This window comes from Xylaria bambusicola (assembly GCF_022495145.1).
Source record: "Xylaria bambusicola strain CBS 139988 unplaced genomic scaffold F5B22scaffold_24, whole genome shotgun sequence".
In the NCBI taxonomy this organism is placed as follows: domain Eukaryota; kingdom Fungi; phylum Ascomycota; class Sordariomycetes; order Xylariales; family Xylariaceae; genus Xylaria; species Xylaria bambusicola.
In genome coordinates, this window is record NW_025953577.1 from 225,489 (window position 1) to 252,064 (window position 26,576).

At 48.4% G+C, this 26,576-nt stretch overlaps 7 protein-coding genes across 7 annotated transcripts; 4 read left to right on the top strand and 3 right to left on the bottom strand.

Annotated features, from left to right (window-relative positions):
• Positions 1–850: 850 nt before the first annotated feature.
• On the top strand, positions 851–2,808 carry F5B22DRAFT_209803 (cytochrome P450). The gene is made up of 2 exons (XM_047969669.1): positions 851–1,178; positions 1,231–2,808. The coding sequence occupies exons 1-2, from the start codon at positions 967–969 to the stop codon at positions 2,630–2,632; spliced, it is 1,614 nt and encodes a 537-aa protein (XP_047830243.1). The 5' UTR covers positions 851–966; the 3' UTR covers positions 2,633–2,808.
• An 838-nt stretch (positions 2,809–3,646) lies between these two features.
• On the top strand, positions 3,647–5,363 carry F5B22DRAFT_609072 (uncharacterized protein). Its single transcript, XM_047975114.1, has one exon. It carries the CDS (start codon positions 3,663–3,665, stop codon positions 5,079–5,081), a length of 1,419 nt encoding a protein of 472 aa, XP_047830244.1. The 5' UTR covers positions 3,647–3,662; the 3' UTR covers positions 5,082–5,363.
• A 101-nt stretch (positions 5,364–5,464) lies between these two features.
• Positions 5,465–7,049, bottom strand: F5B22DRAFT_209833 (DOPA-like domain-containing protein). The gene is made up of 4 exons (XM_047969670.1): positions 6,639–7,049; positions 6,453–6,535; positions 5,845–6,318; positions 5,465–5,757 (listed from the first exon to the last, which is right to left on the bottom strand). The coding sequence occupies exons 1-3, from the start codon at positions 6,818–6,820 to the stop codon at positions 6,029–6,031; spliced, it is 555 nt and encodes a 184-aa protein (XP_047830245.1). The 5' UTR covers positions 6,821–7,049; the 3' UTR covers positions 5,465–5,757; positions 5,845–6,028.
• A 9,172-nt stretch (positions 7,050–16,221) lies between these two features.
• F5B22DRAFT_636782 (helix-loop-helix DNA-binding domain-containing protein) lies at positions 16,222–17,802 on the top strand (the record flags this gene model as incomplete). The annotated part of the gene is made up of 3 exons (XM_047977337.1): positions 16,222–16,275; positions 16,360–17,559; positions 17,617–17,802. The coding sequence occupies 3 exons, from the start codon at positions 16,222–16,224 to the stop codon at positions 17,800–17,802; spliced, it is 1,440 nt and encodes a 479-aa protein (XP_047830246.1).
• A 711-nt stretch (positions 17,803–18,513) lies between these two features.
• F5B22DRAFT_609091 (peptidase M24, structural domain-containing protein) lies at positions 18,514–20,748 on the bottom strand. Its single transcript, XM_047975115.1, has 2 exons — positions 20,493–20,748; positions 18,514–20,435 (listed from the first exon to the last, which is right to left on the bottom strand). The coding sequence occupies exon 2, from the start codon at positions 20,314–20,316 to the stop codon at positions 18,790–18,792; it is 1,527 nt and encodes a 508-aa protein (XP_047830247.1). The 5' UTR covers positions 20,317–20,435; positions 20,493–20,748; the 3' UTR covers positions 18,514–18,789.
• A 221-nt stretch (positions 20,749–20,969) lies between these two features.
• F5B22DRAFT_609093 (Dfp1/Him1, central region-domain-containing protein) lies at positions 20,970–24,479 on the top strand. Its single transcript, XM_047975116.1, has 3 exons — positions 20,970–22,147; positions 22,214–23,620; positions 23,670–24,479. Exons 1-3 carry the CDS (start codon positions 21,629–21,631, stop codon positions 23,823–23,825), a joined length of 2,082 nt encoding a protein of 693 aa, XP_047830248.1. The 5' UTR covers positions 20,970–21,628; the 3' UTR covers positions 23,826–24,479.
• Positions 24,480–24,513: 34 nt separating this feature from the next.
• On the bottom strand, positions 24,514–26,536 carry F5B22DRAFT_210100 (FAD-containing subunit of NADH dehydrogenase). The gene has a single exon (XM_047969671.1). It carries the CDS (start codon positions 26,307–26,309, stop codon positions 25,032–25,034), a length of 1,278 nt encoding a protein of 425 aa, XP_047830249.1. The 5' UTR covers positions 26,310–26,536; the 3' UTR covers positions 24,514–25,031.
• Positions 26,537–26,576: the final 40 nt, after the last annotated feature.

Below are 26,576 nucleotides of genomic sequence, written 5' to 3' on the forward strand. Positions count from 1 at the left end.
ATGTACCTATGTACACTAGGTAAGTAGATTGAAACAGGCAACCGAATTCGAATTCGAAGCCGAAGAGCATGCGTACCCCTACCGACGTAACGATGCTGCGCCCGGCCAAGTCAAGGCTTCATTTTCATGATCCATCTTCATGGCCTTAGAAGGAAGCTTCCTTAGTTAAGTAAGTATTGTAGCAGAGGCTACTCTTCCTATTTCATTGTAAATTATCTACATAGGTAGGTACTACTTACTTGTTGACGGGCTAAATGCTTCACCGCCAGCGACCCATCCATTGGTTGCGGGGAATCCCTGTTGCAATGAACAGTTGCATACGAAGACGTACGAAGTAGTGTGATGAGTTTGGAGTACATTCACATACAGATACGGTGCTCATTACAAGAATTTCTCTTCGAGAATGAATTGGGACTAGAGCTCGAGGAGATCCTAACCCGAGCCCGCCTATTTCTGCCGCTGTCACTGTCGTGCTACATGCAAACGTTCGTTATATTGATCTATACATAGCCCTTTCAACGTCTACAAGGGCAAGTTTTAGTGCTACATACCCAGGTATGTTTAAACAGTAGTTGGATATCTTTCTTTCTGCTTGTCTTGAGGTGGAAATGCCACATCGTCAGCTATTACCTAGGTATACTTGATCGCTAGTGACAACAGAACGTGAAGCTGGCGCGAAGGGAAAGAACGCTTAAGAATATATGTCATCGGAAAGGTCATCGGATTTTTTTTTGCTTGTCCCACGTCTTTTCTCAGCCTAACCACTACGACACTCTCAGCTCCTTTTACTCCCACTTTGTCTCGAGCTACATACGTCTCCCTATCCCTAGTTCACCTCAACTCACTGATGACATATATAATGTCAAACCCCTTATTTTGGATTCAACTAACCACCTATCGAATAGAGTCCACCCGGAAGGTTCACCTACACTTGATATAAAATATGAGTTGTGGTACGCGCTAAACATGTCCATAATGATCCATCTATCTGAAGAGTGGTTTCTCTCACCCATTGCAACATGCACCGCCATCGTCTTCACGGTCTATGGCCTGATGTACTGGTACTCGGCGCACAAATTAGATGCCAAGGAGCCTTCAGTTGTTGCTTCCATTGTTCCCTTCGTTGGTCATATTCTAGGAATGGCCTTGCATGGGGGGAAGTATATCAAGAACTTAGGGTAAGGGTCTATCCAGATATCAATATGTGTACGCCGCTAACGGCAGCCTAAGGATTCGCAATAGACATCTTCCTATTTTCACATTGCCAGTCCCAGGATCTCGCATCTACATAGTGACGGAACCATCTCTAGCTGCCGCCGTCCAGCGGGCTTCTAAAGTGTTGTCTTTTACACCCATTATCCCAGAGGTCACTGAACGCGTTCTCGGACTAGATGAGGCTACCATGGAGATCACCCGTAAAAACTTGGATCCAGGCCCTAGAGACGACCGCGGATTCTTAGCTGATATTCAAGAAATGGTATACACTTGGTTTGGCCCAGGCAACTATCTCAATGAAATCACATTGGATGCCGCTCGAGAACTAAGGAGTGAAGTATTAGCTTGCGCCGTTTCCCAGAAAGAGAATCGTAACCTTAAGCCCATTGATCTACTCACATGGGTACGACATCTCGTCACTGTTTCGACAGCAAAATACTTCTACGGCCCACAAAATCCTATTGCTTTAGACCCGGCCCTTGAACAGTGCTTCTGGGACTTTGATCACGGGCTCGGGAAGTTGCTAATGAATGTGTTCCCTTCCGTAACTGCAAGGAATGCATATAACGGGAGAGAGCGACTAGTCAAGGCGCTCGAGCAATATTTAGAGAATGGGTCTCATCAAACAGGCTCAAAAATAGTTCAGAAACGTGTCGAAATCACTCTTCACCACGGCTGGACGCTGCGTGCCACTGCGCGCTCAGAACTTTCGTTCTTATTTGCCGGCATAGTGAATGCAACCACTTCCACATTCTGGATCCTACTCCAGATTTTTGCAGACCCTGGGCTTCTATCTATTGTGCGTGAGGAAATCGCACAAGTTGTGAGGCCTAGTGAAAAGAGCGAAGGTTCACATCTTGAGAACCACAAAATCAGTATCACGGATCTCAAAGATCGATGTCCCATGCTGGTTGCTGTGTATCGAGAATGCTTGCGATTGGGATCTGACAATTATTCCACACGGATGGTCAAGGAAAACACAATATTAGCCGACCGTTACTTTTTGAAGAAAGGAGCTGTTGTCCAGATTGCGGGCGGTGTTATACATGCTGATCAATCCATTTGGGGGGATAACGTCGACGAATTCAACCCCAATCGTTTCCTAGATCCAAAGCAACAATCGGGGACCATGAAACAGAACCAAATCCATCCTGCTGCATTCCGCGCGTTTGGGGGTGGGAAGACACTTTGTCCAGGACGCCACTTCGCAATGAACGAGATATTGAGTCTCGTAGCTTTGGTGGTCTTGATCTTCGATATCAAGGCCCCTAATGGCAATAGGATTAAGGTTCCCAAGAAAAATGACGGCGTACTTCCCGTTCATATCCTAGAGCCTATATCCCCTGTACAAGTTCTGATCTCTAAACGTCGAGATGCATACGCAGAAATGGGCGCCAACCTCGAGTTCGATATCTAAGATTCGAGAGTAAGATTTGAGAGTCACTGGACTGACTGCGCCTGACGGCTATGGATGTCCATGATGTAGCCTTAATTGTATATACACACTATCATCAAAACAGTTTTATTTCAAGCAGCCAAACCCCAAGAACATTGCCAAACTGAACTCAAGCATTTTTTCTACCGAGAATGTGTGGTTTCCAAGTAGCTATGAGAATATTTTATTTCTTTAGAATAAATACTCTTCTAGTAAGGAGGTATTCTTGGTAAAACACACGTTGGTTCTATGAAAATAGTAAAAAGAAAGCCAGTATACAGCGTGCATATTGGTTATGATTATCTACACAATGCAGCACTCCTTTGTTGGAACGCAAGGTGTATAAGGCAATAGAAATGCGAACACTCCGACTACGCCCCAGTGATCTTTTCTACCAGGGTCTCTATACAGGGTCTCCGAAAAGGAACCTTGTGATTTCTACGGCTGTAGCAATAATTGGGTTTGTAGAGGCAAACTCTTGTGCAGGCAACAAGACACATTTTATGACAGTACATATTAGTTTTATGGGAACGAGGACAACGGGGGTGAGTGTACACTATGCTCGTGTACCACATTTCCACGTCACAGCAACAACGAATGTCCGATCGGATGCAGCTGCTAATTGATGAGTTTTGAGGTGAAGGGATGGTGTAGCCTTCCCAGGTCGCCAGGCTCTATAGTCAGGCTGTCACACACCGACACGCTTTATTGTTTGTCCACCATATTTGTTGTCCCAATTACGTTTCATAACGCACAAGTGCTCCCTTTAGATTGACCGTGGTACCGGAAAACCAGGCTTCTGGACTGCCATTCTATATTTACGTTTCACCACCCCCTCCATATAACAACAGCAGCTATTGTTAGGACGGCGTCAGTGGCTTTTACTCTCCCTCAGCATACGCCAACCAACAGCACGGCGGCGGAGTGTTCTAACAGGCAGACCCGTGTATAAACGACAGCACTTTGCTCATCAAGAGGCATATCAAAAGACCGCACGTACAACAGGGCCAAAATGAATACACCATTAGAAACAAGTTGGTCGCGCCAGGACACCCATTGGGCTCCTTTGAACACATGGAATCAGCTCGCCCCTCGAAGTTATAACCGATTTCTACTGTGTTTTGAAATTCCCAATGAAAGACATGCAGCTGCAATCAGCCACCTTGAATCTTGCGCTGTAAAACTTGGGGGGACTCGTCCTGTGCTTAACTCACTTCTCAAGGTCAACACTCCTACTGCACATATAAAGATAATAGGCCAACCAAAGATCCCAGTCCAGGTATACGACATCAATAAAACTTTTGGCAAGACATATACACAGCTCAAGGAAGCCGGGTTTCCTGCTTCAGCTTTTATAGCGCCAATATTTGAGGTCCCGAGAGGAGATGTCACTCACGCCCTGATCCTACGCATCTACACCATTGACGGTGGTTTGCTTTTGGGGATCCACCTCCATCACGCCCTAGGGGATGGAAAAGCTGTTGATGATGTTATTAGTTGGCTCTCTGCAGTGAGCCGGAAAGAAATGTATGATGGGAGATCGGCCATCCTCCCTAGCCCCTTTAATGAGAACGATCATCCATCTGATTTAATTGACGATGAAAAACTGCTTAACTCGGAGTATATCCGCCAGCTATTCCCAGAGAGAACTCTCCTGACATCCCCATTCTCTCAGAATGAAGAGTCAATCGGCAATATCTTCGTGTTCAAGATCGCTACTTTGAACACGATCAGAAGCCAGATGTGTCAATCTGAGAATGCAGGGCAACCCAGTATATCCGTTATTCTGATTGCTTTGCTATGGGCACACGTTGTGAAGGCACGCATGGATACCGGAAAGCTAAGCAATACAAGGGAATATTTAAGACTCTTCACCTTAGTAGATGTCCGGAAACGCGTGTTCAGCACAGACGAAGCAGATCGCTACTTCGGAAACGCAGTTGAGGCTGCCCTCACAACTCTTACCACAGCCGATCTACTGAAGGTATGTGGAAGAACAACCGTGGACACAGATTTCGGAATACTTGCGAAACTTGTCGAACCCATCTGCCGCAGTGTACAGGCCTCGATCCGAGAAGTAGATGCGAATTTCGTACGCAAGCGATACACGGTATTCTCTCGTCTCCAGGACCCACGGAGGCTTGTGTTTGATTACTTCCCCAACGATGCCGGGTGCTTCATGCTTAATTCTTGGCGGTATGTCGGTTTAAACGCCGAGCAGAAGTGGAGCTTTCCGGGTGTCTCTGGCGTGGAATATCCCGACGCCATTCGGAGAGCGAGCGGGGAGTGGAACCTTCCGGCAGCGGTTATTTTGCCAGCGCGACCAGATTCCGGGGAGGTCGAGGTTATGGTCACCACAGAGGCTTGTGCTATGGCCATGCTTTTAAAAGATGAGGGGTTGATGAGGTTGGTGACTCGAGTTCTTGGTTAGAAGATTCAGTCGCGATTATGATTCACCAGTTTATGAGATAGAATCCAACGGAAGGAAGAAGGCAGCGAACAAAGCCAGATTATTATGACAGAAAAAAATCATACTAGTCTTATGAATTGAGCGAGCTTAGACATAAGTAAAAGTATCACTGTTATTGGTACTACTATCACACACTGAAGTACCAAGCAATGCATTTGAGAGGTCTGTGCGTGTAAACTAGGGGTCTTTCATCCCACCATTTCTGGTTATATCTTTTCTTGAAGCATTGATGGCAATACGTAGACTAGTTATAAAGCTATTTTGAGGCCTCATAGGTGGGATTGTTCTTCCTGCTCTTACAACTATCGCATCATGCGAGTATTGCGTTTAGTGTAAAGGTGTTATCTATAACAAGGGCAGGATTACTGGGCTTGGAATCTAGGCAATTCAGATTATAATGAACAACTAGGGCTGCATAAGTCCTTGACCAACCAACTCCTTCTCGGCTGTTGGTGGCTTGACTTGATTCTATATACAATTGGTCTGCCAGCCCAGACCGCTTAGGTCTCTGGGGTCTGTTTCAAGAAGCGAAGTCTGTATAACCTCACTTTCCAATATTGCCCAATATTGCCTGCATGTCTTGAGAGATCATGATCAGCCTGCAAAGGTCCTTCGTACGGCCGTAGCGCAAGGCGAACTGCATATTCAGCTTAGTACAGAGGTTACACGTGTAATATTATCCCACTATGAATAAATCCGAAATGTGGTGAAATGCTAAACTTACTAGAATTGCACACCAACGATCAAGTTTATCCCCTTATGTATCTGAAGTTTTCTCTCATTAGCTAGTCGATACGGGTTATAACTATATAGTAGGGGAGGAAGCTAATAGTTCCAGCTTAGTGGTAATTTTCACATCTTTCCGAAAGTGTATTACGTTTACATTGATGTACCACCAGACAGAAGACTCAATTAGATTCCTCTCGCTCAATCTGATTCAAGAATCCTGTCAAATCCAACGGTATCCGCTCGCCCATCCAAACGGCCCTCTCTGAGTGATTTCGTAGCTCGATCGCCGCCTGCTTGCCCTCCTCTACTGTGTTCGGATGGACGAGAACAGAGAGCGGACCACGCCAGATCACGAGCCACGACACGAAAGCTCCAAATTGAGCTGGGGTGAACAAGTTGACCTCAAACATCGCAACGGGGTGTGGGCCGATTGGACGATCCCAGAATGTGTATATCCTAAGCTCTGGAACTTTATGATGGGTGAGGATATGTCAGCGCTCTGACAGAGAATACTAGACTGAAGAGAATATAAGATCATCCAGGGTGCTTGGATGAAAATTACATTCGAGATGTAGCGTCATCAACGATTGACAATAGACTTACATTCTCTTCGAATACGTTCCCATAGAGCCTTGGCATACTCTGTCTGTTCCTTATTATTTTGATAGTAGTATATGTGTATGTCGCTTCCTCGTCAGACTCATGGTCAGTTGTAGGAATCTCATTACTTTCTTGATTCATTATGCAAGTAAACGAACACAGGATACTGTAAATGGTGGCAACACTCACAAACCCCCGCGACGTCCCTTGTCCAGAGGATCCGCAAATTGCTCATATGCAGTGCTCAACTTATCGTTCTTTGGATTCACGAAGCTCTTCCCGTCTTCCGCCCGTTCATTTGGAAGTGGGGGCGCATCTTCGTATCCCGCAAGGGGCGAAGGATACGTGCGTTTCTGCAAAGGCGCCGTCATCACTACAGGAAGTAAGTCTCGATTCAAAAGGATATATAACCCTAACAGTACGAAATTGAAGAACAGCGCCGGTCGCGATGCGGATTTAATTGCTTGTTTTTCGGAACTTTCGAGAGTATTTTTACTGAAATTTCCGCACTACGCAATCTGCCGACCGAATTATCTCATCGGGGCAACCCCCGCTGAGATTTAGCTGATCTAGCGCACAGTTCCGGCAAGTCGGAGCATGTGGGCTAGTATTGCTGTGTAATGATGGAGACGACAACTACTGTTGCTTGGTAATTCATAGGTGCATTGACTAAGCAACTCAGTGCCAGACTTGGTTATTTCCAGTGTGTTATCAATCAACTTTTCCCATTCAGACATATCACGTCTTGTACTGATGAGAATTTTCATTTAAGGCCATCGCCACTTATGACTGCATGGTAAATTAACTGTGAACCTCTTCTTCTCACTATAGCTTTCACAGCAATGGAAATCTATGAGAATTGTATTGAGTGATTACACGGTTCTAACCTCGCGAGATTTAGTAATTATCTTAATCAAGTGTGAATTGGATGCTAGGGAAATCGTTCGAATAATTTAGGCTGTGTGCACAGAGAATTGAAAAGGTTGAGTTGATTCAAGGAATATCATGAGCGCTCACTTCTTACTCGACCCAGTCACCAGGTTTCTGCAAACAGCATCACCCAAGAGCTCTGATGATGCCCACTATAGATGAGTGTTATCCTTTAATATGAATAAATATCTTATGTCTTATATGAATGAGTTGTCTTTTCGCACAACTGTGCTTTGAACAACAAAAACCAGATAGGGTCAGACCTTTTGGTATGTGAATACAGCGGATATTCAATATGATACCTATTAGGAGATTTATGACTATTAGTTAACTTGGTAGATACTTTAGGTTGAGTTCGTTGCTGCTGTAATTCATTTGAATGACGTACAGCGACGAACATTCAAGAATGACATAACGGTCAACTACCGTATTGCTCAATTCAAAATTACAAGATGTGAACTAAGACGTATATAACCAAATATATATGAGGAATAAGAGAAGCACGAATTGGTGTGTATAGACATATATAGATAGTACAGAGCCTCGAAATATACAGGGTAGCGTGTTACCATCGTGAGGGGATAATTAATGTTGAAGTTTACTCCGTCAATTCGAACATAGGTGAATTGGTCAGTCTGAATCTATTTCCAATGCAATGAATACCGACTGGGATGAGCTCGTCACATTCGTTCATTCCATGGGCTATATATCAAAAGCTGTGAGTGAAACTTTTACTCACGGGCACAGCAGATCTCTCATCTCACATGAAGAATACTGCCACAAGGGGCTTGCCTTTGGTGTGTTCAATACATTTCACCTTTTTCACTGAGTATGAATGTAGTAATACGGCACACTACAATACTACCCAAAAGCAGAAAGCTGTCAGATCAGAAACTGGATTGCCTGCGCTCAATGTTTATGATACGATATTCCTCCTGATTGATGAATTTATGAACTGCTGATATCTAGATGTATCTCTATGAGCTTCACACTGTAATCATGATCTATCTATTAGTATGTATATTGTATCCTGCATACTGATCTCCATAAGCTTCTAGGTTTCTTTCAAGGGGTAAGAGCTACTTTGATCCTTCTAGAATGTAGTGATAGGCTATAAGGTTGCTAAGCTCAGCATCATACTATTTCTATAAGGCACGGGTTGCTGCTGTTGGTGGTCATGCATATAATTGATTATCCAAATGTTTTGTAATCGTTTCAGAAAGCTAACTTCGGGTTTAGGCGATACAACAATGACTCTCAGGAATCTAACATGATGGATCAAGTCATCTAGCACGCGCAGTAGAAAGCTGGTTGCGAGTATTCATCGGTGATTTCGAGAAGATTCATGATCCGATTTTACCATGCAACTACTCTCGCTAAAACAAAGAGAGTGTCACGGCTGGGATCGCGGGTAGAGGGCGAACTATGAGATCCTCGTGCGACACGTGCTCGTATCAAACTCATACCTTGTCGACCATATGAGATAGAACGTGACGACCCTGGAGATGTGTTCTTGATGTACACTAGGCGCTGGTCTGAAGTACGACATTGCCGTTGGTTCGTCTGAGATGTGAAGGGGATGTGGAACAAACTACGCTCCCCGGGGATGATTAAACGTAAGCGAGATACCAAATCTCGAGGGCGTGGAGGGACAGCCATAACAAGGGTTCATGAAAATCCGGCAAATGGGGAACTTTAGGCCGGCCGCCGCCGAGTTTCCCCAAACGTTACTTGAAACCAAATCCAGACATATGGCACGAATGAAGTTACCCCCTAACCGCAAACACGGCGCTAACCCTAGTCGAAGTACAACCAATCAACTCGTTTCGAGGATTCTAATATCAGATGTTACGCACCGAGATCTTAGTCATACTTCCGAGGCACGAGGAAGAAGATGGGTAGACAAAAGATATGCACGTGTAATGCCATCTGACATTTTCAGAGTACACTACTTGGTGCAACAAGTATTCTCTCGAATGTCTCTCCAACAAAGCGCGGAAGCCTGACTCCTTTTAATCCTTGGTAGTGATAGTTAGATTTGGACCCTATTTTTGCGCACAGCAATAATTATGTGAAATTTTTTTCATGGTAGCATGGGGTATAGAGAACTAATTATTCCGCATTTACAGGGGAGCAAACAGATTACTTGCATGAAAACGATCTGCTGTGCAACTTGAACCGCGGGCCGCTTTGAGCAGCATTGGCATTACTTCGGCAAGTGGAGGCGGCGTGTTAGTTTCTACGGAATGCCTATAGTAGTAGCAGCCTCGCAATTTCTCTCAGCTAGGTGAATAAGTTGGGACTCGGGAGGGGCGGATGGAGAGAGAGCATGGCACACGTTGCAATGTTGCCTGTCGCCTCATATGCATAGTACATTAGGAGCAGAAGACATGGGGAAATCGAGGGCCTTAGCGCACAGGTGCAGTTGGCCATGCCTACCTAGGTATGCACTGCTACATTTAAGAGAGGTCCGAGAACAATCGGTGATCGAGCAAGCTGTAGATTCTTGATCAATTCTCCCCTTAGGCGCCAGTTTTTTTCTAACTTGTTATCGCGCATCTAGACACCGCCTGGTGCTCGGCGCTCTGTCTTCGCTATGCCTCTCATTGAGGAAATTATATCGCCCGATAGAAAGAGATTTACCGAGTGTCTCTGTTTGTCATGAACATGCGCAGTGGAACTACATACTTGCACAGACATGCTGCTACAAGATGGAGGGTTCTGTGGAGGGGTTATCGACTCTCACCTACGTACCACGGTCCTGTAATCGTTGTTTGGGGGGAGGGATCGGGACAAGTTGCCCTCACCGGACAATTCATTTCCCCTCCAGTAAGTAGTTGCAAAATCATAACGATCCTTTCCGTAGTATCGCTGTGTTCGCGTAGATACTCGTGTAGGTAGGTAGGTAAGGGTTGTTGATGTCTAGCTGCCTATATATGTGTCGTGATATAATACCGGCGGTTTCCTTTTAGCGGCCAGAAGAATGCACTTCGGCGAATTTTGTCCATGTCTATAAACAGAAACAATTTAGTTCTACAACTGTTGTTCGGGAGCTGCCCGACAGAGGTTTCTCTAGCGAACGGATGTCGTGTATCTCACAGAGCAGACACTCTAGGCATCGCTTTGCGAGTACACTACTCAGTGATTTTCTTCTGTACTACGTACACTTCCACGGAACAATTCACGGCCAAGTGCTTGATGGGAGGTCGACAAGCTGTCTGTGCCTTGCCGGGGTAGGATTAAACGAGCGTTTCAAGCAAGGGCGAGAATGAACCAGTAGAAGCGAGTCTAAATAATCGAGAGGATTCTGGTTGGATAGCGGCCGACTCCGACGACTCGCCTCGTCGCACTTATCCAGGTCCCCTATTATGTGTACTTTGTGCGAAATGTACGCGGGTGCACGAGGTAGGTCCCGGGGCAGCGCACACCTTGGCATGGGAATATCAAGCTTTGTTATATATAGAAAAGGGTAAAATGAAGATTGGGACAGGGATGGATGGGCCGTGACTCGAGATTCAACGTCAATAAGGCTGACGAACAGTCACGGCCAGCGAGGGGAAGGAGTACTGGTACTGTAGCGCACTGTACCATGTAAGTGTTCCATCCATGAATCCATGAATCCTTGATGATGCATTGAGATCGCTGACTAGTGCGAGATCTTGTTGGGATCCCAAAAAATCGGTTCATACTTGCATAGGCCCAAGGCGGTCGTAATACACTGTCGGTAATGCGGAAAATAACCTTCCATGTGCGTACTAAAGAATCGTACGATAAGGAGACGAGTCTCGGGATAAGGCAGTCAGTACTGTAAGAGCACACCTCCTTACACGTAACGAGTCCTTTGGGATCACTGCTTAACCTACCTACCTACCTACCTACTCACAATAGGAGTCTATGAATATGTACTAGGAGGTTAGGTGATGATAGGAATAAACGAGCGTGTAGTGTACATTCCATTCACCCCTCTCGGCTTCACCCCTGCTTGGACATAGTGGTAGTGTATCTACTACGAAGTATGTAGTATAGGTATGTACTGTAAGTAGGTATGTAGGCATGTATGTATGCACAGGAGATCGTTCCAACGATCCGAAGTCAGTACGCAGTCCGCCCGGGAGCTGCCGCCGCGGAACCCGACGCGGGCGGCGGCGCCATGAAGCGCCATGATCGATCGGGTCATTGATAGACCGCAAGTGTCGGAACGCTTCCAATTCGGCCAAGTCATGAAAACGACCCGAATATCAAGCCGTGCTCATTAACCCCCTGGGTTTAGCCGAAGGGGGTAGTATTGATCATGGGAGTCAAAAGAAATTGTATAATATAGCATAGAGTAGGGAGAGGAATGTGTTGTCGAAGACCAAGCTTTTCTTACTCATATATCTACTTACATACTTGCAGCTAGATGTACAGCAGCAAAAGTGCCCATGTTACTGTAGCAGCGACTGTAAGCTCGGACTGCATAGCTACATACATAGGTATACTTACCTAGGTAGTGTACATAGGTAGCCGATGAGATGGGACGTGTCAAAAATCGGGACCCGTCCCCTCCCCTCCCCGAAGCAATGCAGAAGGGATTCGCCTAGCCCCGGCGTCAAGATAACGGCCACGTGATACAGATACCTGCTCGAAGACGACATTCAATAGTGAGGGCTATGTATGCTCACGCGGTCTTAGCTCGCTCAGCTGACTACAGCCCTGGAAATAGCAACAGGACAGACCTCCTCTGAAGAGGCAACTGTTACTGGTTATCTGGCTGACCGTCTAGTAATCCAACCAATACGATATCGCCAGTCTGTTTGTGATTACTTCGAACTGCTCCTCGCTTCGAAGTGACGAGGACGCACCGGGGAATCAGGAGCGTTGAGTACCCTGCTACACCCACCTCTGATCTGGCAAATGGCAAGACTTGAATCTGCATACCTAACCGTGGCGAACGTGCAGCACGTGGTGGAGCATGAGTACCGGCAGATGCGGGAAGAAAAATGCCATACAGGGTGCGGTTGGAGATTTTATACAATGTGGGTAGGTAGGTAGTATGTAAATATGGTCGGTGGCGTTCTGTATGTTGTTATAATGGCTGGCTTATAGACCGATGGCGCAAGTGACAGGACCCGAACCAGTTGAACAGTCTACACTACAATGTATGCATAGTTTGGACGGAAGAACAATATACTACGGTAGCTGAAGCAATGTGCAGGTATTGACCGAAGAGGGTGTGCGGGAGAAGCAAAAAAAAAAAATATTAGTACATAGGTACGTTAGATATAACTTATTCATTAATAAGGCTGATACCTACCGAGCGTCGGTATAGTGGTGTAAATGTGGCTTACAATAGCCGTACTGCACAGGTATCCTCCTCACGCAGAGCTCGCCTATCCTTGACCAGTTTGTCGCTTGAGAATACCGAATACATACTTCATGCAGAGGTCTGTGGACAATGCTGGAAGCAGCATGGGGCGTATGCGTGGCGCCGTGATCACCGAGGGATGGTTGAAGCCCAAGGCAGACCAAGGCTATAAGTACGCTGCTAATTTTATGGAGGTGTAGGCGGGTATCAACTAGCTCTCCTTTCATCTGGCCAATGAGAAATTTGGATTCAGCCGATTGCGATTGCACTGCATTTTGCAGCCCACTGCAGCAAGACTTTTGCTCCTCCCCACCTGTTCTATGTAGGTATGTAGAAGTTATTGACTTCAACGCTCCCACCGGTACCAGATCCTACCTACTGTACATACTTACATACCTGATGTCCTAATGAGGGTATCTACATATAACTTTATAGCAGTGATTTACACTCCATACATACCTAGGTAGGTAGGTACATGTCTACAACAAGTACAACTAGGTAGGCAGGTATAAGTGAGTACTATGTAGGTAAGTAAGTACCTACCTAGCGGTAGGCCATGTCGAATCGCTCGCCACGGCACCCGTCCAGGGCTTATCCGACACCCCATTTTCCTACAAACAGACTCCTTCCGCCCCAGTCGGCAACGCAGGCCTCATACGATGTCTCCATCTAGCCTTGCATATGGCCTGATTCCCCCCACTTGGCTAGATTATTGGGTCATTTGCCCTGACAGGTCCCCAATTCACGGTTGTTCCAGGCCCGGAGCTCTCGCTCTGCCCTGCCTTTTTGCCTTTACTTAGACGTTATAGGTACCTAGATACCTACGTAGGTAGGCACTTGGAGAGGTTGATATTCATACAGTACTATGTAAGTAACGTACATACTTATGTAGGCAGGTATTTCATAGATGCTCTGTGTTTTCTGCTAGGTAGCTGTCTACACCGGTGCAATCTTGTTAGGTACTTACATGATTGGGATGGAGGTGGGGGTTGGCCCTGACCGTAGGTAGCGTAGTTTACAATAGAGTATCTCTAGTTCAACGGAATACTAATAGGTACCATACCAATGGAACAAGGGCTTGGATATAGTCTAGATATAGCTATGATGGCCTGTAGAAGTTAGAGCATCTTACCTATCCTTTGTTGTACGAGTAAACGAGAATAAACGAGGTCCAGGTGCTACTACTTGTTCTGTTCTGTTTACACTGCCTACTACACTGCATGTACCTACTTGCTATGTACACTTAAAGTACAGAACTAAGTAGGTATCGTCATCCACACCCCACCCTCACTACCCTTTATCTTCTTAATCGGCTCCGCTTCCTCCTTGACGCGCAGCAAAAGTCAGGCCACAATATCCATCTCCCACGCATATCATCGCAATCTTGCTCACATCTGGGATTCTCATGTCGGCACCCCCCATATTTCAACGCCTACTTGTACGTCTCTCCCCACAGGACTGGCTACTAGGTACGCACACTCCTGCCACTACGCACACTCGAGTCTCCACGTACTGGAGGTACAGTGGTAGCTAACTGCACGGCAATATCATGTTCTGAATACCTAGGTAGGTACCTCTATTATCTAGCTGCATTGTCTTCTACGGTAGTACCGGTAGTACCTACTCAGTTGGCGCGGTGTAGATACCTAGGTACTGTAGTGTGTATCATGGATTTCTGGCCCGTCTAGGTATCTCAACCCAGTGAGTGAGTGATCTGTTGAGGAAAATAACATGTGAATCGTCGAATTTTGTACAATCCCACGCTTGACCGAATCCCTCACAAACCCTAGCCTCGCGCTTACACTACCGTAGGTACTACTAAACAGACGGGGAGCGAAGTACCTTTCTGTACAATGATGGTCAGCCATACCGGTACGCAGAGTAAGTAGCAGTGCGAGGATATTTCGAGTGACCTTGCCAGGAGCAGGAGCAGGAGGAGTATGCCCTAGGTATGTATGTATCCCGCTACGAAGCACACATGCCGTACCTTGGCTGGCATATACAAGTTTCATCCCATATATCGACACCTGAGGTACACATCAATGGCATCTTGAACCCATGTGCTCTGCACGTACTTAGCTACCCTCCATCAGATCAGATGCAATAGGCAGCACCGGTGAAAGGTATGAGGTGGTAACTGTTCACTTCCAGCTGTATTAAACAGACATCTGCCTTGGATGGGTTGGCAACATGACTGTGTAGGCAGCCCCGTGTGCGGGAGCAGTCTTCTTGGGTGCCAGGTTGTTGTTGTTGAACTCGAATCTTCAAGGTTGTTGTCCCAGCCGTTCCCTAGCTGCATTTCATCCTGTCAAAAAATTACCCTGTTATTCCCCAGTCCAAGAGCAGGGCTTGTACATTACTTACTTACTTACTTACTTATAAGTATAGAAGCTCGCTTGGTACACTACCTCCCATGTACGCTACACTCCGCCCTCCCTCTCGCTCCTCGACGAATTCTCGGGCCGTCTTCGACTAGACAATATCATTCTTTCCTACTTATGCAGGTGAATATTTCCCCCGTTCATCCTGGTCTAGACACCCACCCCTAGCGTTCCCAAACATCTTGATCTCAGTCTACACTATACCTGCCTTACCTATTGCCCAGGTTGGCATCTCTAACCGCAGGGGAGTCCCGTGCAGCAGACATCGCGAGCCCTTGTCCATATACAACAGCATACACAGGATACCTTGTCGTATACACGGTCTGCTGAGTACGAGCTTCCTCGCTTCAGTTGATCCCTAATTTGCCCGTAATCCTCCACTCCGTTGTTGTTATACCTCCTACCTATCCTACACACCGTCCTTGCACGCTACGTGCCGCATCGGTGCCCATTCTCCTGTATCTGACTACGCTGGCCAAGCATCGCGTTCCCGCTGCCGCCACAGAGGTCAGGCCATTTTCGTGTTCGCTTCTTCCAGTGTCGGGCGGTCTCGGCCATTGTGCTATGGTATCGGCCGTGCAATAATCCTTAGGACAGTCCCTGGTGATAATAGATACTCTGCCTGAGCTGGTGATTACTATCCCCAAACCGATCTTGAAGATCATACCCCTCCATCAAGTGATCCGAATTTCCCCGTTTATCTAAAGTTATCGTGCCTACAAGAAGAGACCAGGTGCTCCTCCTTCCAGAGCAAGGGATTCTTCTCAGCATCAGATGTTACAGATTCAACTATATTATAATCGCCACACCACCACAACAATCTCTTAATACTGCTGGTGTGTTCACTGTACCTCACCAAAAAGACACCTCGCCTGTTAGGCATAATCGACAACAGCTACATCTATCTCACCACATCTATTGTCCGCTTTTTGTTCGGCCGGCACGCCAAGCTGAGAGGACAGGAATTCCTTTAGCTTCTACAACCAGTCAGTGCCATCGGTCACTTGTCATATCTGCCGGATTCACACGATCATCGATTCTATCTGGCAGCATATCGAACTAGGGAGATTCATTGGTCGGACCTAACGGTCTCTCTGAACGTGTCAGGAGAGTCGTCATGGATGCACGTGTTATGCAAGACATCGACGGCTATTCCTCTTCTTGTGTTAATGTAAGCTTGGTCCATCATGGCACACCCGCTTGGGTACTTACCCAGCGGAGTGCTCCGGACTATTTAGTTGTTAACACATAGCAGGGTCCCGAGACCTTCTTCGACAACTCTCCAGACTTCACTCAACAATTCGCAGCAACAAACTTCTGGGACACTCTTGACGACTCGTCAACATCAAGTTACTTGAACTCGGCGGCTGCTTCAGTCTCAAGACAAACACCAAGCACCACCGCTAACTCACCAGCTTCTCATACATCCGCTGAGCTGCCCAGCAAGCCGAGCTACCAGTCTCACAAACACAGCATCCCCGGGAAGTCTGGGCCGAAGAAGCGGAGGTGTTCGGAGGAATCGAAGACATCAAGGGTTATCCAAGATCCGTCCGCACTTGATTGCTCCGACTACTGGCTTCGCTTTGACAGTGACAACGAAAGCCTAGACCAGTTCTTGGACTACAGCTCGCAGGACACCAAGCACGTAGGTCCCTTTTGTTCTGCATCTGCGTGTGGTGGAGAAAAGGGGACGGATACCAGCTTTTCATTGAACTTCGCTGAGTCTTTCGCTGATGCACAGGTCAGGTCGCTGAGTCTAAGCCGTCATCTATCAAAGACAAGTACGGTCGGGACGACCGGCGACGCCAACAAAGTGGCTCTACCGCCAGTGACAAGCGATCTCATCGACGATAGTGCTTTAGACCAAGCGCTCTCAGATGAGGATGATCTTTTTTCCATGGCTCTAGTTCACGAATTAGGACCAGCGACGACTAGCGCACCAGCGCCGCCGCCACCCGAGCCCCAGGAGAGGCTCTATTCTACCCCTTTAAGCTGGGAACAGCCACGTCCCGGTTATCATATGAATTACGTGAATACAAACATGCCCATCGGCGACGCAGAACGTCAACGCCTTTTGGCAATTGCCCTGGGCACAGGACAAGCCCCAACACAGCAAGCCACTCGACCACCAGCGGTGGCGGACTTCCATTTTGAGATGACACAGAGTCCTTCTGACTCAACTAGTAACACCCCTGAACCAAAGCCTCGAACCACAACAACGAGGCCAGCTGCACCTTCGCGAAAGAACTCATCAGAGGGAACTGAGAGACCCAAGGAAAAGCCAAAGAACAGTGAACGAGCAGCACACAACGATATCGAGAGAAAATATCGTACCAATCTAAAAGACAAAATAGCCGAACTGCGCGATGCCATACCATCGCTACGTGCTATACCAGAGGATGACGACCCGAACTCACCAGCCGGCTCGTCTAGAACGGCACCCAAAGTTAGCAAGGTAAATTTGCGCCTGTCTTACCGCCCTTTTTGTTTCATATGCTGACGCGTATTGCAGGGCACAGTCCTAACCAAAGCAACTGAGTATATCCATCAACTGGAACGACGTAATCGTTCAGTAGCACAGAAGAACGAGGAGTTAGCTCGAAGGCTACAGGCTTTCGAGCAACTGGTCGGTGCTCCTCCTGGTTCCAACTGGCGGCCCCAAGGATACGGCGGGCCTGTATACAACCAACGTTTCTAACGCGATGATGAGCTAATTTTTGTCACTGTCTTCATCGTGTCGACCCAACAAACATGACAACATATTTACTTGACGCTTGAAATTTCCTTCAACTGCATTTGTCGGCGCTTATTCGGCGATGGTATTCGGGGTGAAAACAAAAAGAAGGCGGATCATATTGGACGCAGAACACACTCATCTCACAAAACTAACGAAGACATGAAATAATGATACTGGGTTGGGAGGAAACAAAAGTCGATTCTCGACTACGACATTACTTGCATTACTCCTTCCCTTTCCGGTATACTCATGTCGTGTTTTCGTTGCTGATCAATACATCATGAAAAAAAAGTTAGCGGGTGATATCAGCATAATGCACGGATCAAAACACAGGGGCGGCGCGTTTCTTTTCTGTTTCATTCTTTGCCTCCCTTGTATGATACCACCGCTTCGCTTCAAAAGTTTGCCTGAGCACATACCTTGACATCCATGGAGAAACCAAAAAGATCCATACAATGGATTGAATCAACCACATATATTCGAGTTGGTCGAGAGAGATCCAACAGACTAGAGCTAGATGTTATTGGCTTTGTGGCTGGCACATGGAGCTTTTACTACTCATACCACCTATTAATATGCTATGTAGCTATTACCTACACAGCAGGAAATATACATAAGGCTTACTACCTAATTTTGGTAGTTGATTACATTGCTTGCCTTGCATGATTGTAGTGGTCACGTTTCATTTCTTGTTCCTTCTGTATGTGAAAACTAAGAATGTATGGATGTCGTTGACACAAAGGCATGGGGCGTAGGAATAATTGCAGCTGTAGCAAGCGACTCATAGCTGTAAGCTGGAGTGCCTACTTTCTTGTTCTCTATCTCGCTATGTTCTAGTTATGTGCGTCTATACACAGGTTCTTACAGGATGTAATTCTGACGCCTAGCGCCTCTATCTCGATCTTAATGATTCTATAAAACTGGCCCTGCTTGCGGCGCGCAAAGTCTTCAGCTTCTCAACGCCTCGATATCCTCAACTTCCTTGACTGCCTCAGTGGTCAGTATTAGAGGATTGTCGTCGCCCACGGCAATGCTATCCTCGATACGCACGGCTAAGCCGCGGAAGTGCCGTGGGAATCGCGCGTCGTCGGGCACGTACACGCCAGGCTCGATCGTGATGCAGTGGCCTTCCTTCAGCGGCACGTTCCGCGGATATCCGGGGACGTCGTGGACGTCGAGCCCGACGTAGTGCCCCACGTGGTGCGGGAATAGCACGCCCATCGCGTCCCCGCTGAGGTTGAAGCCGAGATGCGTGAGCTCTTGCCGCAGCGAGCGCTCCGTGATGTTGTGTAGCTGGTCGAGCGTCAAGTTCGCGCTCGCGCGACAGAGCGACACCGACGAGCGCTGGGCCTTGAGGACGGCCGTGTACAGATCGCGCTGCGCGGGGCTGAATTTCCCGGACACGGGCCACGTGCGTGTTATATCTGTGATGTAGGTGCCGTACTCGCCGCCCGCGTCCACGAGGACCATCTCGTCGGACTGCAGCGCCGCGTTGTTCAGGGTGTAGTGGATTAGCGTACCGCGCGACCCGCCGGCTATCACGGGGATGTAAGCCTGCCCGTCCAGCCCGGACGTCTGGTACGTGTACTCGAGGAAGGCCGCAAGCTCCTTTTCGGACTCCCAAGACCTGCGCATGGCGGCTGTGATGGCGCGGCCGGATTGCTGCCCTGCGTGCCGCATGTTGGCGATCTCGGCGGGCGACTTTATCGCGCGGAGAGAGTTGATGTGTGGTTTCAAGGCGTTGAATGAGGAAACATGCGGAGCTGCGAGCTTGAGCATGCCTCCGAAGGACGTTTCCGCGCCGTTCTTGGTGCGTTCGGCGTCCGTGTATATCCTCTCCACACCCTTCAGCGCCTCGGCTAGGAGTGGAACAGCACGCCCGATATCGCCCACCTCATCTGCGTTCCACACGTCTCTCGCGGCGTCGACGCCACTCCATGGCCCGTGCCATTGCTCGGCTTGAGGGTCTTTGGGCCGGCAGAATAGGTGGAAGATGTAGTCGTCTGGTGAATCGCCTGTCTTCCGCAGGACCACTAGGGACTCGGGCTCACTGAACCCGGTCAGGTACAGGAAGTTGGACTCTTGCCGGAAGGCGTGGAACACGGCACCGCTACGGTATTTGAGGTCCGCCGCGCGCAGAATCACGGCTGAGTTCTCGGGGAGAAGGGCGCAGAGCGCGGCCCGGCGCTCGTGGTACTCTTGGGCTGTTATGCCTGGCGTCAACTCGCCTGATTTGAGGAGATGCGGATGCGTTTCGTGGACAGGCTGTCCGAAGAGCAATTGTGATGCCGGGACTGCGGTTGAGTAGGCTCGGTTGGCAGCGCTACAGTGTTTCGACGGCCGCCGAGATTGGATCTGACATGCTTTCCGAGGGACCGGGGAGGTCGTTATTGATCTCGATTGGGAATATGACAGACGAGGCTGCTGTTCAAGACATTTCTTGAAATTCCGTATCGGCAGCCTGCTTGCTTTCATGGCGCGGTTATGGAGGAGGAGGAGAGGAGGCTATAATAATGGCCCTCTTTGCATCATGATATGATGGACACTAGAAACAATTACTTGCCCAGGCTCGGGGGAACGGGCACATCGAACAGCTAATCTGCATGTATTAGATAATTGGTCGTATATCTGTAGATACAAGTTCTTCTCACCTGAATTGCGACAGATCTCAATTCGTCAGCAGGACTGATTCATGAACTACCTTGGTAACAGTGAGATGGCGATAGGCTGGCGGGTGTAGTGGGTATGAAGTGCACGATGATGCGGCGCGAACCCGCTCATCCCCTCCAATTACGTCTCGTTAACGAACTTGAAGTTTTTCTAGAACATTTAGCTTAATTCCAAGACATTACCCAAACGGGCAACAAGCTCCCGAGGCTCCAAAGCTCCAACGGCGCTGAATTAAACGGGAATGGCGCTGGACGGTTGCTGTGCACCACGCTGAGGTGTTTATGTTAGTGGGGTAATGTTGGGGCCTATTATTGTTGGTTTGTTGTGTTGTGGCCCTATCCGGATAGGGCCGAGGCTGGTAGTGGCTCGGTGGCTTAGTGGGCACTGCACTGCTGTTCCCTGCTATTCCTTACCTACCTCGCCTACCTACAGGTGCTAGCGCAGTATTGCTAGGGCGTGTTAGGGCGTGCAGAGGCGCCGAGCGTGTGCCCTGTGCGCGTGCCGCCTTTTTTTTTCCAGTGGCAGGGGAGGGCAGGGCGTTCAGGGCGTTCATTGCACGCTCACCGCGGAACATTCATTACCTACCTGCTCACTACCACGCATCCAGTCTGTCCACCTTATTCCTCTCGCTCGCTCTGGCCCTGGTTGAAGCTGTGCTGTTTGTTTTCCCGTGTTCTGTATTGGGCGTCTTCTCTCGGGGTTTTGGGCCATTGGCATTAGGGTTTTTCTGTGCCTCGATGTTTCTCTAATACCAGCCCGTTTGTAGTTCGCGTCGTGCTTGTTCGCCCTGCCACGCCTACGCCCTCGGTCTCGCGTGTGTGCTCACCCCCAGCCCAGGTATGGAGCCCCTCCCAGCTACCAACATCATCTCAGCATTCGACCACCCAATCTACAACCACCGGCGACCTTTGCTGTTTGGTGCCTATTCGACTCCCCGATGATTAACATTGAGCCATAGTTGACAATTAAGACCGAGAGCTTGCTGTCGCCTTGGTTCTAGCCGACAGAAACGTCATACACTACTCACGTCCACATTGGCCCTGACACAGCCTCCCACGATTCTACGACTCAAACCCGCATCCTTCACTCCCATTGAGCATGGTCATAAGTTTATTATATGGCAGCTATATCCCTATCACCCACTCCCATCGACCTTTCAGTTATGTCGGGTAGAAGGGTTCCTCTTGCCTCCAACCAGAATGTAGCCAATTCGCCTCTTCGAAGCACTGCTTTCAAGCAGAAGCGTACCTTGACTCAGCTGCAGAGGGAAGAAGCATACGGTCAGCAACCTCCTGCAAAAAAGCTTGTGCTTGATGCTGGTGGCACCCAACGCGTGGTGAAGTCGCCATCCCAACAACTACGCGTCACTAAGAGCCAAATTCCTGTCCAATCCCGTCGTCCAACGAGTACGAGTGCCAACAATGCATGTGATGCGAGGTCGGCGAGGGAGAGGACTGTTTCTCGCCAACAACAAGAGGCAGCCCTTGTGACGGAATATACTGAAAAAGATATTGAAGAAATTCAGAATTGGAAGAACCATCACCGCGCTAGATTTCCAAAATCACTTTTTTACTTTGATCAGATTCCCAGCGATATAGCTCACAAGCTGAAAAGGCAGATAGCTGCACTCGGAGGTGTAAGTCATCGAATTCAACACATGTCATTGCCGTATCTTGGACTAATGTGAGGTGTGCACGTGTAGCGCGAGACTGCATTCTTCTCGGTCGATGTCACCCATGTCATTACAAGCAGAGCGATTCCTGCCGAAGACGCCGTTGGTCGTGACAATGGTGGTAATATGGCTGCCGAAAAAGAAGTCCCACAACCCGAACAAGAGCAAGCCGAGACTATTAATCCCTCCTTGCTTACACGGGTGTCGAATCCTGCTACCAAGAGGAAACTCTTTGACGCCGATTTGCGTGCCCGTGCTCATAGAGTACCACCTCAACCCACTGACCAGGGCTTGAGGATACCAAAAAAGGCTGTGGATATTTTGATACGGGCTAGAGAAATGAAGAAAAAGATCTGGACAGCAGACAAGCTGTTTCGAATGACAGCATTACTTCTGGAAACAGACCCGTACCGTAGTGCTGATATGGCTTATGGAAGGCGAAAGAACACCCTAAGCGTACCGGTTGAATCTCGAGCGGGTGAGGATCGCAATCTTTTGCAGCTTTTGCAGAAGGAGCGCATGAACGGACCATCTGATCGTGATCCTACTGTCCTCGCTCGTGAGCTTCTCTACTTCAAGGGCCCATACATCTATGTTTACGATGTCGAAGAGAAGCAGAAGCCTATAATGGTGAAGGAATACCCAAAGGCAGCAGATCGATCCAAGGGTAAATGGCCGCAGTTCCAGACTGCTGGGCTAGGGCGTTGCCCCTTTATCGAGGATTCGGAGGTGAGGGAAGCGAGAGAAGCAAGAGAAGCAAAGGAGGCTAGGGAAGTGCAACGGAAGATACGGGTTAGAACCGCAAGTCAAGAACCTGTAGGTGAGACCAAACCTATTCTTCAACCACCTAGGATGGCCCCTCCTAGGCAGATCACTAGAAAACGAACGCTGGGCGAGATGGAGATGGGGCATAATCGTCAATCCAGCGTAACCTCGGCTGAGTTTCCGAATCTCTCGCGCAGCTTTGGCGCAGAGAATATAGACTTCTCTCGCAAGGCGTTCACTAGTCACGCTGCAACTGGGCGTCTACACGGCGGCGAGCCAGTCGCGTCTGGGGTGCAGCCGTCCAATGTAACATCGGCGATTAGGTCCCAAATGATCTCATCTACTGCTACTACGCCTGGCGTTATTACTGGTCTGAGCAAGGAAGTTCATGGGCTTCAACGCCAAGTCCTCAAATGGAACTCGCAAGATCATAGTTCTCGGCAGAATATGGAGACTAGTTTTCGCGAGGACAGTCTGACCAAACGACCACCCACTTTGGGACGAACCTCGAGTCGCAAGCTGGAGCTCATTGACGAAGATGCTAAGGAAACTGAGGGAACCGATGATTCTCGATCGGCTAAGCGGACCGCTCTTCGAAAGAAGCCACGCGACCGTGATCTCAAACCGGGGTACTGTGAGAACTGCGCTGAAAAGTACCCTGACTTTGACGAGGTAAGATTGCAGGCCTTCAAATGTGGTTGTGTTATTAACTTGGGTGTAGCATATTGAAGCTCCGAAGCATCGTAAATTCGCCGAAAACGAAGAAAACTGGGTAGAACTGGACGACTTACTCGCGCAGCTCGAGCGTATCCCAAGGCGACATACTTGGAAGCCCACGGCACCGTGGAGTCACAATGCAGAACATGATATGTTTTAACAAGTGACATTTGCGATTTAGACTTCGCATTCTCAAACCAGCATTTCAAGAACTCACTATCAACCTTCCCTCTTCAAACCACTATGACCGAACGTCTCTATTTTCTATTGTCCTCGAAGCATTCACGGAGCGATGATACCCAACTTAATGCATCACCGACTTCTCTCCTTTTTGTTCGATCTAATTTATCCTCTCAAAACAGCTAAGCTGCCGGTTTTGGCCCGGATATAGCACAGCATTGGAGTATCCGATCCTATTTTAACTCCAACATCACGTCCTAGCGCATGCACCAATGCGGACATGTTGGCGTGACAATGGTCTAACATGTATATTTAATTAGGGGATTGCACTGCATGGGAGGGCTAGTTTTGGCAAGTGTCAATTGCTCTCACGCCGTTATGCAAATTCGTGGGGTTGAGCACGACACAAGTCCCTGATTGGAATGTTTTAACAACCAGGAAACATCACAGTATGATGAACCAAGCGACTATAGGTATATACGTCAAAATTACCAAGTTGCGCATGTGTATAAAGCGTATAGTATGAGTTAAAAAATAAATGCAAATCACGATTGGCATCGCATAGAGCTTACACCATCACTCTGATAGATGATAGCATATAGGGTATCAGCTAAGTTAAGAGAGCCTATCCACCATGTTGACATTATCACATCGTCCACCTGCTGCCTCTGTATGTCCCCTGTGTCGAAACCCAGTTAAACAACGGCACTGATGCAGATGGACGAGTTCGAGGCTGAGATGATATGTACTAAATGGATAGTCTTCAGCACTCAATACGCGAAAATTGATATGCGGGCGTATTACTCATTTCCCCCTTTTTCTTTTACTTAGTAAAGGTATGCTCACTTATTTAGGCAATAAGTTATACCGGAACATGCCAATGCCATGTGGGCGACCACGTTTCTGACTCATCTCCCGTTGCTGGGAAGGTTGCTCCACACCCCTGAATGACTGCGCAAGTAAAGCAGGCTATTAGGGACGAGTCGTAACAACAAACGAAGAGATTGTGGGCTGGAAGAGGAAGTAGTTTTTCGGAAGATAAGGTTTGAGATAGTCACTGTCAAAATGGAAGCCGCTGCTATAATCAGAGATAGTATGGGTATGGGTCTAAGAATTAAAGAATTCTATCTATCCTAGTTCTACACAGTCTACTCTATGCAAACCCCAAACCCCAAGGCCCAAATTCCTATGCTAGCGGCACCCCATGATCTTGCATGAAAGCGCCCAGAGATGGGTGGTTAATCGCAGGATCACTTCCGTCGAATGCAGGGCTAGCCGCGGCAAAGGCCTCAGCGGCAACTGCCTTGGGCGGATAGATCAGGGTGGTATTGATGAACTGCTTGATGGGCTTTGCATCTTCGCCCAGATATTGAACCTCAATCTCCCAACCTTTGCCAACGACAGCACCTGCGGCACCGAGGTCAACGCACACCCGATATACAGGCTGGGAATACGGGAATGTAGAAATTCCCAGGAGCTCCGCCGCAGCGTTATTGCCTGCAACTCTGCCCAGCGGGCCAGCGTGTTGGCATGACATCTTAGCACAGTGGCCACCACTCTCGTCAGCCACTGCAGCTGCTGCATCGCCCGCTGCGAAGACGTCTTTGACTGATGCCACGCGGAGGTCTTGGTCAACGTGAAGACGCCCCAGAGTGTCCCTCTTATCTGACACTTGTCTGGTTAGCGGGGTCGCTGCCACGCCAGCTGTCCAAACGGCAGTGAGCGTCTCGATGCGCTCGCCAGTAGAAAGTGTCACTCCTTCGGCGTCAATTGCAGTAATACTGGTGCCTAGCTTAGTCTCCACCTTGAGATCTTCGAATGCTTTGAGGATATGAGGGCGAGGTCCCGATCCTAGATCATGGCCGATGTTTTGGTTCCGTTCCACAGTGATGACACGGATGTCTGCCTCATCGCCAAGGATTGCGCGCAAACGGGTAGGAAGCTCAGTGGCAACTTCAATCCCAGTAAAACCGCCACCACACACCACAACAGTGTTTCTGGCTTTGCTGGGTGGCTTCGATGCGAGGCTCTGGAGGTGCCTATCTAGCTTGATAGCGTCTTCAAATTGGTCCACGGAGAACGCGTGGTCGCTAAGCCCCGGGATGGCAGGCTGAACAACACGGCTACCAGCTGCGAGAATCAATTTGTTGTAAGATACAGAAGAGCGCACGCCCGCGCGATCTACCATCTCGACCTGATGGTCTCCGGTACGGATGGTATCAACGATGCCATAGACGAAGCGAACACCACAAGCACGGTACACATCGTCTACTGGCGCGCTCATGTTCGCGGGGTTAGGCTCGTATAGTCGCGGCCGCATCACGAGGTTCGCGTCAGGTGCGATCACGTAGACATCTATCTCCGCGGCGCCTTTCTCAACCTCCATGCTGATGAGACGGCGGGCGGACAAGGCGGCCCAAAAGCCAGCGAATCCCGAGCCAACAACGACAATTCTTTGAGGCATGGTGACAGCGAAATGAGTAGTGTGACTTGTGGTGATTAGTAGATGAGGTGGTATGATGCTCTATCTTTGGTCTGCTGATGCGATTCTACAATCTCTAGATGTTGATGCATCTCGCGTGTTATTTATATTCATCGTTAGTTGTACAAACCCTCTCAACATAGCGGTATGTCCGCGTCGGTTTCTCGCTCATCGCGGATACCCAGAACCATTTGCCACTCGAGGCTGTCTGCGCGGCAATTGAAATGGGTTCGGCCATCATCTGGCGCT

Excerpts from the sequence above, each read along its gene's own strand:
- F5B22DRAFT_609072 (XM_047975114.1), top strand. The coding sequence starts at position 3,663 with ATGAATACACCATTAGAAACAAGTTGGTCGCGCCAGGACACCCATTGG.
- F5B22DRAFT_209833 (XM_047969670.1), bottom strand. The coding sequence starts at position 6,820 with ATGACGGCGCCTTTGCAGAAACGCACGTATCCTTCGCCCCTTGCGGGA. Across the intron at positions 6,536-6,638 it reads AAGGGACGTCGCGGGGGTTT|CGACATACACATATACTACT; the intron begins GTGAGTGTTGCC and ends CTGACGAGGAAG. Across the intron at positions 6,319-6,452 it reads GGAACGTATTCGAAGAGAAT|TTCCAGAGCTTAGGATATAC; the intron begins GTAAGTCTATTG and ends CCCATCATAAAG.
- F5B22DRAFT_210100 (XM_047969671.1), bottom strand. The coding sequence starts at position 26,309 with ATGCCTCAAAGAATTGTCGTTGTTGGCTCGGGATTCGCTGGCTTTTGG.
- F5B22DRAFT_609093 (XM_047975116.1), top strand. The coding sequence starts at position 21,629 with ATGGCAGCTATATCCCTATCACCCACTCCCATCGACCTTTCAGTTATG. Across the intron at positions 22,148-22,213 it reads AGATAGCTGCACTCGGAGGT|CGCGAGACTGCATTCTTCTC; the intron begins GTAAGTCATCGA and ends GTGCACGTGTAG. Across the intron at positions 23,621-23,669 it reads AGTACCCTGACTTTGACGAG|CATATTGAAGCTCCGAAGCA; the intron begins GTAAGATTGCAG and ends ACTTGGGTGTAG.
- F5B22DRAFT_609091 (XM_047975115.1), bottom strand. The coding sequence starts at position 20,316 with ATGAAAGCAAGCAGGCTGCCGATACGGAATTTCAAGAAATGTCTTGAA.
- F5B22DRAFT_209803 (XM_047969669.1), top strand. The coding sequence starts at position 967 with ATGTCCATAATGATCCATCTATCTGAAGAGTGGTTTCTCTCACCCATT. Across the intron at positions 1,179-1,230 it reads AAGTATATCAAGAACTTAGG|GATTCGCAATAGACATCTTC; the intron begins GTAAGGGTCTAT and ends CGGCAGCCTAAG.